This window comes from Mustela lutreola, chromosome 4 (assembly GCF_030435805.1).
Source record: "Mustela lutreola isolate mMusLut2 chromosome 4, mMusLut2.pri, whole genome shotgun sequence".
In the NCBI taxonomy this organism is placed as follows: domain Eukaryota; kingdom Metazoa; phylum Chordata; class Mammalia; order Carnivora; family Mustelidae; genus Mustela; species Mustela lutreola.
This window is the reverse complement of record NC_081293.1, coordinates 133,495,784-133,508,656: the sequence shown is the minus strand read 5'-3', so window position 1 is coordinate 133,508,656 and position 12,873 is coordinate 133,495,784. Positions and strand designations below refer to the sequence as shown.

General features: G+C 41.6%; 2 protein-coding genes across 13 annotated transcripts in view; one reads left to right on the top strand and one right to left on the bottom strand.

The window, feature by feature from the left end:
* The window catches only part of PON1 (paraoxonase 1), a 30,211-nt gene extending 26,583 nt beyond the window's left edge, over positions 1-3,628 (top strand). For both annotated transcript variants that reach the window (XM_059171164.1, XM_059171165.1), the window contains exons 8-9: positions 658-786; positions 3,224-3,628. In XM_059171164.1, the coding sequence (XP_059027147.1) occupies positions 658-786; positions 3,224-3,382 (288 nt within the window). In that variant the 3' untranslated portion in view covers positions 3,383-3,628. The remainder of the gene's footprint in view (positions 1-657; positions 787-3,223) is intronic.
* A 2,360-nt stretch (positions 3,629-5,988) lies between these two features.
* PPP1R9A (protein phosphatase 1 regulatory subunit 9A) overlaps positions 5,989-12,873 on the bottom strand; it is a 304,701-nt gene continuing 297,816 nt past the window's right edge. For all 11 annotated transcript variants that reach the window (XM_059171151.1, XM_059171154.1, XM_059171155.1 and 8 more), the window contains one exon: positions 5,989-12,326. In XM_059171151.1, the coding sequence (XP_059027134.1) occupies positions 12,117-12,326 (210 nt within the window). In that variant the 3' untranslated portion in view covers positions 5,989-12,116. The remainder of the gene's footprint in view (positions 12,327-12,873) is intronic.

Sequence of the window (12,873 nt, the reverse complement as noted above, 5' to 3'; positions counted from 1 at the left end):
GAATCATTGGTATTATTTATGATCCTGGTACAAAGCCTCGACAGCAATCTGTGCAGTCATCACATGCTTGCGACTTATATTTAGAAAATAAACAGCAGAAGAACAGGGAGTTAAATAACATCAGAAAACCAAAGAAGAAACTTTTCCCCTACTCCATGGCAAAAATTAGACCCTGGGTGATCATTTCTTTTCTGGCTGTACAGCCTATATTTTAGCCATTAAAGAGGAGCCTACATTTCATCAATGTGCTCATTCAAAACGAATCCACATTTCCTGGTTGTTTTCTGAATGCTTATAAAAGTATCATTTGCACATGTTTTTGTAGAAGGAACTCTTTTATGCAGCACTTAAAACTTTTTCTTAGGTTTATGCACAGATGTTAGTCCAGATGACTTCCTCTGACTTCTAACAGTCTTGCTTGCCATTCTGCATTTTCCCCTTCCCTCCTCTGTCCTGGAAACTGATGAAATGCTAATATAGATGGAAAGTCAGAGGAACTCTCTGAGCGATATTGAAATGCAGCAGAACTGTGCTCTGGAACCAGCAGTGTGGAGACCGAGGAGAACAAGATGATAGCTTCCCCTGAGAGATTGTTCCGTCACCTCTCAATTGTTTTCACTTTCTGTCCTTCCTTCTCTCCCTGTTTTAACCTGGAAGTCCCTGGACTTTAACACACTCGTGGATAACATATCTGTGGATCCTGTGACAGGGGACCTTTGGGTTGGATGCCATCCCAATGGCATGAAGATCTTCTTCTATGATCCGGAGAACCCTCCCGCATCAGAGGTTAGTTTGAAAAATGAATCAGATTGGCGACCTTATTCCCCGCTGTTTCTCGGTTGGAAGCATAAATCTCAATTACATGTGCAAATATAAGGAGAGACGTGGATAGATGATCCAAATGATGAGAGAGAAAAAGGAGTTTGACTTTGGGAGGAATTTTAGTCATAATCTAGGCAGGAGACAGATGGTACATTTAAATTGGGTAATTTGAGGAGATTTAATAAGGGTCCTGTATACAAAGGTGTGGGCATACGTAGGGAAATGAAAGGAAGATAATGCATTACTCCAGAGTTCGTGCGGGAGGCAGGAAGTGGTTACCAGAAAGTCGAATGAGAGCAGAGCTGAGTGTGGACAGGGTCCCCTGAGGGGAACCTGGCCTCTGGTTGGGGGACATAGACAACCAGTGGGGACCCTGCAGGGAGGAAGCCTGGAACAAACACTCTACTCCCTCTCAGTCCTCCCACTCCCCTGCTGCTGCTGCTCCTGGGCTGACCCTGAGCCAGAGCTGGGGGCAAAGGAAACTTCATCGTAGGCTTTCGTGAGAGTCTCGGCAGAGTGGAGGGCTGGAGTCCCTATCTTTACTTCAGTGATGAGTTTCTTCAACTTGGGAATTCACAATAGTTAAAAAACAAACTAAACAACAGAATGGACCGCAGGTCTAATCATTTGTTTGTAGCTTGCCTTTCCTTTTAATCCCCTGTTCCCGCGCGTCCGTATATGCCCAAGTTCACACAATGCGCCAGGCCTGATGTCCATATGGCGTCCTCTCCAAACCTTCCCTGCAGAATGGGAAGATCCATCACTTGCTGGAATTATTTTGGTTTAAAAGACCTTTCCTTCCCTCTTAGTTATAGTACCCAAAGACCCCATTCATCTTCATGGTCTTAACTCGGCAGACTATTTTGGCTGTGCAAACAAGAGTTTTGAGACGCACTTTGCTATAGGCATTTGAACATTTCTGTGACTCATCTGGGGTTTTCTGTTTTGAGTTTTTCAGTACGTGTTATGCATGTTATTTATGTTAAATAACCGATACCGTTTTTGACATAGTTTATGGCTATGTATTCTTTTTAAAGTTTAGTTTTAAGAATCAGCCTCATTTCCACCCACCGAAAAAACCTTTTTCTTTTTAAAGCCCATGTCTTGGGGCGCCTGGGTGGCTCAGTGGTTTAAGCCTCTGCCTTCGGCTCAGGTCATGATCTCAGGGTCCTGGGATCGAGCCCCGCATCGGGCTCTCTGCTCAGCGGGGAGCCTGCTTCCCCCTCTCTCTCTGCCTGCCTCTGTGCCTACTTGTGATCTCTCTCTATCAAAAAAAATAATGAAATCTTAAAAAAAATTAATAAAGCCCATGTCTCTTAGATTAAGTAACCCCCAAACCAAATGTGTATTTCCAATTACTTTATGGCCCTTCATACCCTTTCTCTTCAGGCTTACAGGACAATCGTGATTATATTTAATGGCAATCCTTTGTGCCTTTTCCTGGTTCTTAGCTATTAGGATGGCTGTGTGGTATGTTTAACAGAATTGGGGAAGTGTATGCTGTGGTGTGTTCACTGTGCAGAACAAAGCAGAATGTTAGATTCTAATTTGTTCTTGCTTGTTAGCTCATCTGGTGAACTTAGGTCATTTGCTATAGCATGGACTTGGTTTGCTGTTCTGGAAAAAGTGCTTCCTTTCTAATGATGGATCTGGTAAGGAATAGCAAAAAGTAGTAACAATCCATTACCTAATGCACTGCCCCATGGAAGAGTGACTGACTTTTATTAGAAAGAGGCTTACTTAAGTCAAGGTGCCCCATCACCTATTTCCCAGTTAAGTAACTACTATGTCTGTCTTTTGGGCTGGCTGTTTTACTTTTTATTTTTATTTTTGTTTAAAGATTTATTTATTTATTTTAGAGAGAGAAGGAGAATGCATGCACTAGTCGGGGGGGAGGGACAGGGAGAGAGAATCTTCCAGCAGACTCCGGACTGAGCACATCGCCCCCACACTGGGCTCCATGAGATCAGGACCTGAGCCAAAAACCAAGAGTCTGAAGCTTAAAGGACTGAGCTGCTCAGGTGCAACTGGGGCTGGCTGTTTTAAAAAGGTCCTTTTAAATGCTCCCATTAACCCTTTATGTATAGGCACTGGCCCTCCCAGTTTGCATATTTGGTGTTTTTGTATGTAAGCATCCTTTCTTCCAGACACTGTATTTTATCCTAAAGGCTTAAAAATGTTAAGAAGTTAAGAGTTGAAAAGAAACTTAAGGGTTAAAGCCTCTGCCTTCAGCTCAGGTCATGATCTCAGGGTCCTGGGATCCAGCCTTGGGTCAGACTCCTGCTTTCCCCTCTCACTCTGCCTGCCTCTCTGCCTACTTATGATCTCTCTGTCAAATAAATAAATAAAAATCTTCAAAAAATGAAAAAAAAATAGTAAGCTAATGTTCCTTCTTTGATAGGTGATCCGAATCCAGGACATTTTAACAGAAGAGCCCAAAGTTACACAGGTTTATGCAGAAAATGGTACAATGTTGCAAGGAAGTTCGGTGGCTTCTGTGTACAAAGGGAAGCTGCTAGTTGGCACCGTGTTCCACAGAGCTCTCTACTGCAAGCTCTAGCAGGTGGATCTGCCCCTGTGTCACGCACACCGTGAGCCCACCATTTCAACGGCTTGTTGCATCTCCAGGGCCACGGTGATCTGGTCTGAACGGTGAGCACTGACCCTCCATTTGCACATCAGGAAGGAAGACAGTGCTATTTACCTGGGAACAGAATCAGTGCATAAGGCTTTTTAAAGTACAGTAACAAATCAGTCTAGAAATACTCGAAAACTCCATTTACCAATAAAAATCCTGTCAATAAAATGGCTATAGTTGCCGCATCAGTTGCCCGGCCTTAAATCGTTTAACTGCGTGTGATCCAAATGTCCTTTCCCTAAAATGGGTGTGGCCTGGGGAGCCCATGACGCTTGCTGCTGCCTTGCTGAATCTTGTTCTGGAAACAGAGGAGCATAATGATCTCACGAGTCGTCCCAGACCGCAGTCCTCAGGAACTCTGGGTCACCTGCTGGGAAACTATAGGTGACCTACGAAGTTTCCCTCAGCTCCAGGCACCCCTCCTTAGCAAAGCCATGGCACAATCTGAATCCCATTTCCCTTCCGGTGTAGGACTTTCTCAGTAAATGGAAGCCTAAATGACCCCCATTTCTCCTTTTACTCTCACTCAGTTCTCTGGTAGCGATGACATGTAGGTAAAATCTTAACATTCTTGGGAGTGTTGTGATCTCAGCATAAACTGTACATGTTAGTGGCTTTGCCCCATTGAAAAGAAGTTTATTGGGGCGCCTGGGTGGCTCAGTGGGTTAAAGCCTCTGCCTTCGGCTCAGGTCATGGTTCCAGGGTCCTGGGTCCTCATCAGGCTCTCTGCTCAGCAGGGAGCCTGCTTCCCCCCCTCTCTCTCTGCCTACCTCTCTTGCCTACTTGTGATCTCTGTCTGTCAAATAAATAAATAAATAAATAAAATCTTAAAAAAAAAGAAAGAAAGAAAAGAAGTGTGTTAGCTTCAGTGATTGAAGATGGACTGAGGCCCATAATCCACTCAGGTAAAGCTAAATGCCCCCGAAGACAGTACTGTTGTTACAAGTGGTAGTGGGGCTGGTTTTTGTTGTTGCTGTTATTGGTATTTTTAAGTAAGCTCCCCACCCAGGGTGGATCCCAACATGGGGCTTGATCTCATGACCCCAAGACTGGAGACCCAGCCTGAGATCAAGAGTCAGACGCTTAACTGACTAAGCCACACATGACACCCACTGCCCATCCCCTCAACCAGGTGTTGTTTTGTTTTCTGTTGTTGTTTGTTTTTTCTTATTGTAATTTGCAGGGGAGGCTCACAAGAAAACAGTAGAAAGGCAAACAAAAAAAAGTCAACAATCTTGCCCTATCTTCTGAGGGATGTGATTAGGAAGAAGAGATGACTTTTGTCATTTTCTTATTGAAGCTGGTATGAAAAGGATACTTGTTTTTATTTGTCTGTCTCTTTTGAAAGTATGGCTTCCCAGCCAGATGAGTTCTTTGGGATGCTAAGGCAGTCACATTAGAAACAAAGTTCCTCCAAGGCACTTGCCATGATGACGTCAGGTCTGGCATTTTGGGGAAAACAGTCTGCTGATAAATTGAGAACTGTCAACATCTTAAGGCTACTAACTTAAAGGAATAAATGGGAACATTTTGTTTGGATCGAAAAACACTTTTCTCATATCGGATTAGAGTTGTTTTAGTCACCATTTCAGGGAGCATAATATCATATGCCCTAGGAGCACTCAATTACTCAGTGACGCTGTTCACAGCTCTTGAAGTTGGATTTTCTCAAATATTGTCTTGAAACTATTGATGGCTTTTGGGCTTATGTTGAAAAAGCCCCCATATTTCCTTTAAAAAGAGTTGCTTGATCTCATCAATGAAATAACTACATTCTATTCCCTCTTGTTCTTGACAGAATAAGCAAATTCTTCCCACAACCCACCCAACAGAAAAAGCAGGCAAGCTATTCAGTTTGACATAGCATATGCTTACGGCCAGTCAAAAAGGGATATGTGCTTCCCCTCAGTGAGGGGTTTCATAACATACTCTGAGGAAGAGAAAAACCAGCTTATTTCATTTATTTTTTGCTGAAGGTTTAGTCACAGATCAATTATGGCTCGTGTGTATGTGAGAGAGACAGAGACAGAGAGCGAGAGAGGGAGAGAAACTGATATCCTTCATTTGCTACATTCGAGTCTTCAGAACATTTAAGGTTTTAGAAATAAAATTGCCACCAAGAACCCCGCCCCATGGGCCGGCCTGCCCTGAGCTTGCCCTGTGCTGTGCGAGGCGAGGCCCGCCACTGACTGTGTTTGTCACAGAGCCTGGCCAGGCTGACAGGTACTGGAGACACGCCGTGGGAATCAGAAGGCGGGTGAGGAAGCTTCTAGTGGAACACCTTCTACTTTATACCCAGTTCCCTAACTGTGCTTTCATATGTAATGCTAGCTGCCAATTTACACTTTGCTGGGGCTAAAACTCATTTTTAGTTTCACTTCCCTGGAAAACGTGCACTCTGCTCTTGCTTGATAGATGCATTTTGGCAGTTAATACAGGTTTACCCAGTCAGGGCTTATTTTAGTTGAAGGTGAAAATGGAAGAGGGGAAAAAAACCCAAACCAAAAACCAGCCTACTCCGACAGATGTCTGTATTTCTCTTTTTATTGCATTCGTTGTCTAACAACAATAATACTCATTGGCAATAAATTTATTTACACTGACAAATTTAATCACAGGTATTTTTAGATCGGTCAGAAAACAGAGGACCATTGTGATAGTTTGCTTCAAATGCCTCTGAAAACCAAAGAGTAAGAAATGTCGCTTGAAACGGAACAATCTAGAGAAGTACATATTAACCAAGCACAAGAGAACAATTTAGACGTGGCACTATTGTCTCTTCCATGCAAATGATCAGACACCGAAATGTACAAATTAAAAGTTTCAGATAACATGCTATCCATATTTATTGGACTTAAAAGGTTTTTCAAACAACCCTTTTCCTTTAGTGATACATAAAGAAAAGTTAAAATAAATCAACTTCTTACGATGGAATAGAATTCATTCTCTCTTGTTTCTCTTTCCAGCTGGCCGGGTTGGTTAGTGATACGTAGCAGGCGTGCTTGTGGTTTAATAGCACCACCATTAAAAAATACAAAAGCAGTAGGGGCGACCATAAATTATATTAAGGAAAACATACATAGATAAGGATAGATAATTTGAGGGGTTTCACAAAACACTAACTAAATCTGATGATGTTGGGAGGTGTGATCTAGCTGGAGTGCCTATTAGTTCCCACTTTTCAAGGTAATTTAACTCTTCGTGGCCAATTGTTCTTTCACGGGTGAAAGATTTAAATCCTTTAAAGAAAACCTGGGTGTCTGGATACAACAGCTGAAAGCAAGAGAAGTGGACACCTTCCAACAACATACTCCCGCTCACAGCCGCTTGCATCGTGTTTGGCACTGACCTAACCATGCCGTCACTCCACGGAAGAAGTAAATAGTGATCACGTGATGGCAACAGGGCCACCAGAGAGCCAGCAGGTAGTGACTGAAGCGTCACAGCTACCAAGTAGGTTGCTGGGGAGCATGAGCGAATGCACAAGAACACACGTGCAATTTTTAGCCAAGGAAACTGCGGTCCGCAGTTGAAAATGCCCAAAGCTGCATAAATTTCTGAGGTTCGACTCAGCAATGTGCAATCTTGACATCAAAGCATTAACCAAACATTTGAAGAAACTTTATCTTACTAAAATACCAAGTATCTAATAAATCAATTTTACCAAAATATATAAACATGTAGAAGGATAAGTGCATTTAGTAGAAATACTTACATTAAAAAAATCTCTGAAAATCTTATGAGTCATTCAATGTACACAAACACACAAAGTGGCAATAAGGCTATGATTACTGCTTGGGGTCCTAACTGACATGACCAAGTTCCATATACAATATATATATTTTTTATGCAGTGTCATTGCGGAGTGTGTGTGTGTGTGTATGTAAGGTGGGAATATATTCACACATATGTAGTTCTGTACATCTACACACGCAGCATGCACATTATCGAGAAGTTGCCTCTGGTTCTCTTAGGCATTACCTCCTATTCGTTCTCGAATCTTAAGCAGTTTTGGGGTTGGGGTAGGGTCAAATCATCCCGTTTCCGTCCTTCCCCAGTCTGTAGGTCCAGAAGCAGGTCACATGCTGTGATTGGTCCACACCGCGTACATACGTTAGCTTCAAGTCAGAACCATTCCCTCGACACATCCACACAGACGCTCACACAGCAGCACTGAAGACCCTCTGTTTACCCTAAAGTAGAACTTGAACCTTTTATTTTCCAGGGGAAAGTAGATTCTGTAAGCTTTCTCTTTGCCCTCTGGCTTCCTGGTGGGGTCAAGTCTACACCGCTATGCTAAATTGTTCAAATACTACTGGTGTACTGTGTAGTAGGATCCCCCCCCCCCCCGCAGTATTTTGGACCAAGACTAAATTTCCTGAGACTTTAAATACCTAAGACAAATATAAAAACAAAAATCTGCCTACAGACCCAGGCTGTTTTTCAGGAAGGAGCCATGGAAACACATTCATATTTCATATACCATGGCTTTCTTTTGAGAATTGACTCCCCAACCCTCCCAACCCTATTATCAGAAGGAAAACAATTCTAGTGGAAAATATGCACATTTTATTTCTGGTCCTCATCCTTCCATGCTTAGCTTCAGAACAGTAGAAGGATAGGTCCTTGATTAAAGATAAATTTGAAAAGCTTTTTTTAAAAACCCTGGGCTTTTGTTTTTCATTTTACCTTTCCTTCAGAAAGCACTGAGGACTTAGCACTAAGTAGGTGACGTGAACTATAGTGACCAGTATCCACCAGATTGAAATGCTCCTCACCAGGGCCCTACTGGGACAGAAAATTTAGTGGTTTAAATGGAATTTGGTAATTCTTAAATATGTCAATGTAATGAGGAGCTACAATACCTCTAAAGTATAAATAGTTCTTTTAGAATCATGGGGACCTCTCCGTTTAGACTCTTCAAACACTGGTTTCTGCTCTTGAAGCTCGGTCTATATAATCTTTAACATTTATAAATGAGTTAGAACATCCATATAAATGCAATTTTTTATTTACCTTTTAAAATATAATTTTAAAGCACATGTTGATCCTATTACACCAACAACCTAAACGAGAATTCTTTGTCCTCAGCAAAAAAACCATAAAGGTTAATTAAGGTCCTAGATCGAACAATCCGTGACTGTTTTTGTAGCTCAGGCCTGGGGGCAGCTTATGATCTCGGGCCAGGGATGACATAGGATGAAAGGCAGCAGCAAGGGTTAATTGGGTTCCTCCCCTGTCCTCTTGGCACTTTGTTGGCAACAACAACAAAGAAGCCCAGAGTAGGTGGTCCCATTTCATGCCCCTTGAAAGTTAAGTTTGGAATGAGCACTAGCACACTGCCGTCACGAACCATGGTGGGTTCAAAATACTTCCGTGATGTTGAGGGCTGGAAACCCATGGCAACCCCAACTAAAGGAGGATAACGTGGAAGGACAGTTTTACTGTCATGAAATTAATGGTGGACTTCATCAATGTGCCCAAATGGGTAAAATTAGGTTCCTGCCCTAATGAAGCACTCTGAAGTACACTTTGGATTCAGGCAAAAAAAAAAAAAAAAAAAAAAAAAAAAAAGGAAGAAGAAGAAGAAGAAGAAAAAAAACCTATTACATAGATTGTGAGTTACTTTAAGGGAGATGGTCTTAAATCAAGTAATCCATTATAAAAACTAAAGTCCTTTAATGGAAAACTCTGTCCCTGTCTACAGCTTGACCTCATCACACATTCCCTACCCCGCAAAGCATTACCTATACCCCAAAACAGTTTGGCTATTGTTAGAGTCATACTGAGCTGTCACTGAAGGAATATAGTTTATAGCAACCAGATATTCCCTTTTTGTTCATTTTCTGATAAATAAAAAAAACTGCAAAGTTCTTACAGTTCATGAAGCAACAAGTCTATGTTAAACTGTAGGGACACCGAAAACCACTAGCATTAGAGTAGGAGTTGTTGAAGACACTGGGACCTCAATTAGGCATCATGCACTAGAGTCAAGAAAAGAAATAATATGAATAATAAATAATATGAATAAATGTTCATAAGTTCTGAGGTCCTGCACTTTGTTTTCATACTCTTCGATCAATCAGTTACAGGTCATCCTTGGCTGGACAGTCAAATCAAGTGCCTTTTACAATTTCAGCAGTTTTAAGTAGTAATATTAAAATAACTCATTAAGACCTAAAATCACTGTAACTTAACTTAAAAATCAAAATACTTATAATACAAACTATGTGATTTGAGGAAGAAGGATTTGATTTATAATATTTTCAGCTGGTCATTGGTCTAAACATTGGAAGCGTACAAATAAAGTTCAAGAACAATACTTCTAAAACATTTAAGGAAATGCGATACACTAGAGATCATAAATTATGTGCAGAGACTGAGACTTATAGACATTTCCAGTATGTACAGCCATTTTCAAATATTTCCAGAGAGTAAACATCACTTGAGATAATCATCCTCTATTTCCATTCCTAAAATGAATATAGAGCAAAACTTCCAGTGTGATCCAGATCACTTTTTTCCCCCCGAAGATAAGCAAAAATGGCAAAAAATTTACATTAGCAAGCACTAGTATTACCAGATTTTGACTAATTTAGTCTTTTAGTATTAGAAAAGATCTGCTGAATTTTGTAGTTCATGAATAGTGATTCCTTGTTTCTCAGGATATTAATAAATAGCAAAGCACCACACATCTCAAATATTGATAGAGTATCCAGTATGGCAGTTTCATTATCATACAGCAAATGAAGATAGTCAGAAAGACATACATAGCGACTCCAATCATTGTAAAACACAATGTTACTTTATGTCAATGTTTCTGAGCATTGAATGAATGATTTGTACTAGGGACAACAGGATCAAAGTAGAACAGACAATACTCTGTCACCAAAAAGGAAACAGGCCTTAGGGAGAGACAGGATTATAAGTTTCTAGTGTAGCCAATTCCAGATTTCAGATATTCAGGCAAGCAAAAAAAAAAAAAAATATATATATATATATATATATATATATATATATATATATTTTAATTAATTAAAAAAAAAGTCACAATGTCCAAAATACAAGTTGGTGCTAGATGGGCGGGGCCCCCTTTACATTATCTGTTACCTGGAACCTTCAAAGGCCTTCCCCAAGCTCTGTGTATACGACCTGTCCAGTGTATGGTACAGACAAAGACCCCCCCTACAATGTAGTACCTCATTTTATAGCCAACACAGAACCGGAAAATGGATGACCTCATTTTTATAGCCAACGCAGAACCGGAAACACAAGCATAAAAAGCAAAACAACAACAACAAACAATAACCGATCATTGGAAGTGTCTCAAGATGAGTTTATTTTCTCCTCCTTCTATCCTAGTCTCTTCTGCTTGAATTAGTTGGATGAAATGCCGAAATCCTTCATATACTGGCTTTAAAATCAGCATAACTGTCTCCGCTGGTAGACTGTCTCCTGTGAACTCTCTTAAACAAACTTTACCTGTAACATGGAAATCTCTAAAGAATGAAAGAGAACGGCTCAGAAAAACCATTCAAAACATCTATAAAATCTGTCAGCTCTCCTTTACGGGAACATTCTGTGTGCTCAATAAAATTGCTTCTCTGGTTGAGATGTGTTACTCACATCTAAATTTTCTCTAACTGGTATTTCTATTTTTCTTAAAAGTACATTTGTTAAAACACTAACTAAGCCCACTTGGGAAATCTTAAGTAGAAAATATGTGACAAGTTCCTGATTATGTCACAGTCAGGCTGAAGACTAGCCAGAATGTTCCCCAGGAGAGGAAACCTGAAAATGCTGGTTTCCTTAAAAATCAATTTCCTGTTCAATTTGTTGGGGGAATAAAGGAACTACATTATGTGTGTCTGTGTCGCTGAACTACTGAACACACAGCGGGAGCAAAGTAAACAATGGATCCCAACATCCTGGGGCTGTGTTAACCTCTGATTTTTTCCTTTGTTCAGCTCAATCTGGAGGACAAATGTTACCCTCAGAACCCCGAGGTAATACCCACATCCACAATCTGAGGGCTTCTGCTTCCTTCTGGGGTTAACAAATCATGAATTGTTTTCTCTCTTTCGGATGCCCAGCAAACAGAAGAGCTTGCTTGCTTTTTGCCACCGGATATAATTATGCGGCCTGGCACCCGTGTTGTTACAGTGGGGTTGTCTCACTGTCCAGACACAAACACTGTCCACACACTGGAGCAGATTCCGGAGCCCCGATCTCACGGTAGAGTGGGGCTCTTGGCCACGCAGATACAAGCCACTGCATAGTTTCAGGATTCCCAGACTGAAAAGTCATGGTGCTCTGAGACACACCATGCTTTTCCTGGGCAGGGTAACACCGATTCCCCCAGGGACAGCACCCACCCAATGCAACACAAGAGGGTGGTAAGTAAGAGAAGAGAGGAACACAGCTATTTTGCATCTTTCACAAATGAGACCCTTGGTTTGGTAATAAACAAAGGTGGCTTGGGATTATTTCAGGAGGCGATAATTAAAAGTGTATTCTATTATTGCAGAAAATGCAGGTATGCCACACGCGGTTCCCCACTGGGCCTAGAGCACATTACCCCTGCCATCAGTTCCTTCTGTCCCCGGGAGGAGACCAGGGCGGGAAGAGGGGAGAGCTGTCTGGGAGGGGGTGTGCGTCACTGCTCGCCAGCACCCTCTGACACAGCGGTCATCTTTTCTGTCTTTTTAGACTTCCTCTGCATCTGCTCTTGCTCCTTCCTCCTCAGCTTTTCTCTTTGTTTTTCCATCTTCTCTTGAGCCTTCCGAGCCTTCTCGAGAGATACCTTCATTTCCTTGAGTTTTTTTTTGACCACGGCTCGATCCTGGGATGACGTCATTCCCAGAGCCTAGGAAGGAAATACATAAACAAATTGAACTTGAAAACCAGTGACCTCTCTGCCTAGGAAGAGGCTGATATCACAATGTGTTCAGACTCAAAAACTGATTTAAACATAATCAAAGAGGTAAAAACCTAGAAAAAGCTGCTTACATTTGCCAAAAATCTCCATACTTAGGGGCTAAGCTTTATTTGCCCTTCGAAGTGCCTAGCACAGCACACCTTAAATCCCATTAAATACATGCTTGCCAAACTGGTAACTAATGGGTGAAGGAATTTTAAAAGGGGGGGGGTAAAATTCGGTTTCTCCAACCTTTGGGCCATAGACATTTACAAGCAAGAGTATCGCTAAACTTGTCAATATTTTTAAAAGCTAGGAGTGGGCACCTGCTGCCATAGAGGGCCCCAAGAAGGGCAGGGAGAACGGAAGTGGCTTCCTTTTTGCCAATGTAGTCACTTACAATGAGGACCAAAAATGTCTTTGGGGCTGGAATGTTCATGTCAGCATGACTAGCCATTCTCTCCCTGTAGGCAGACCTATAAAGGATTCCTATTAA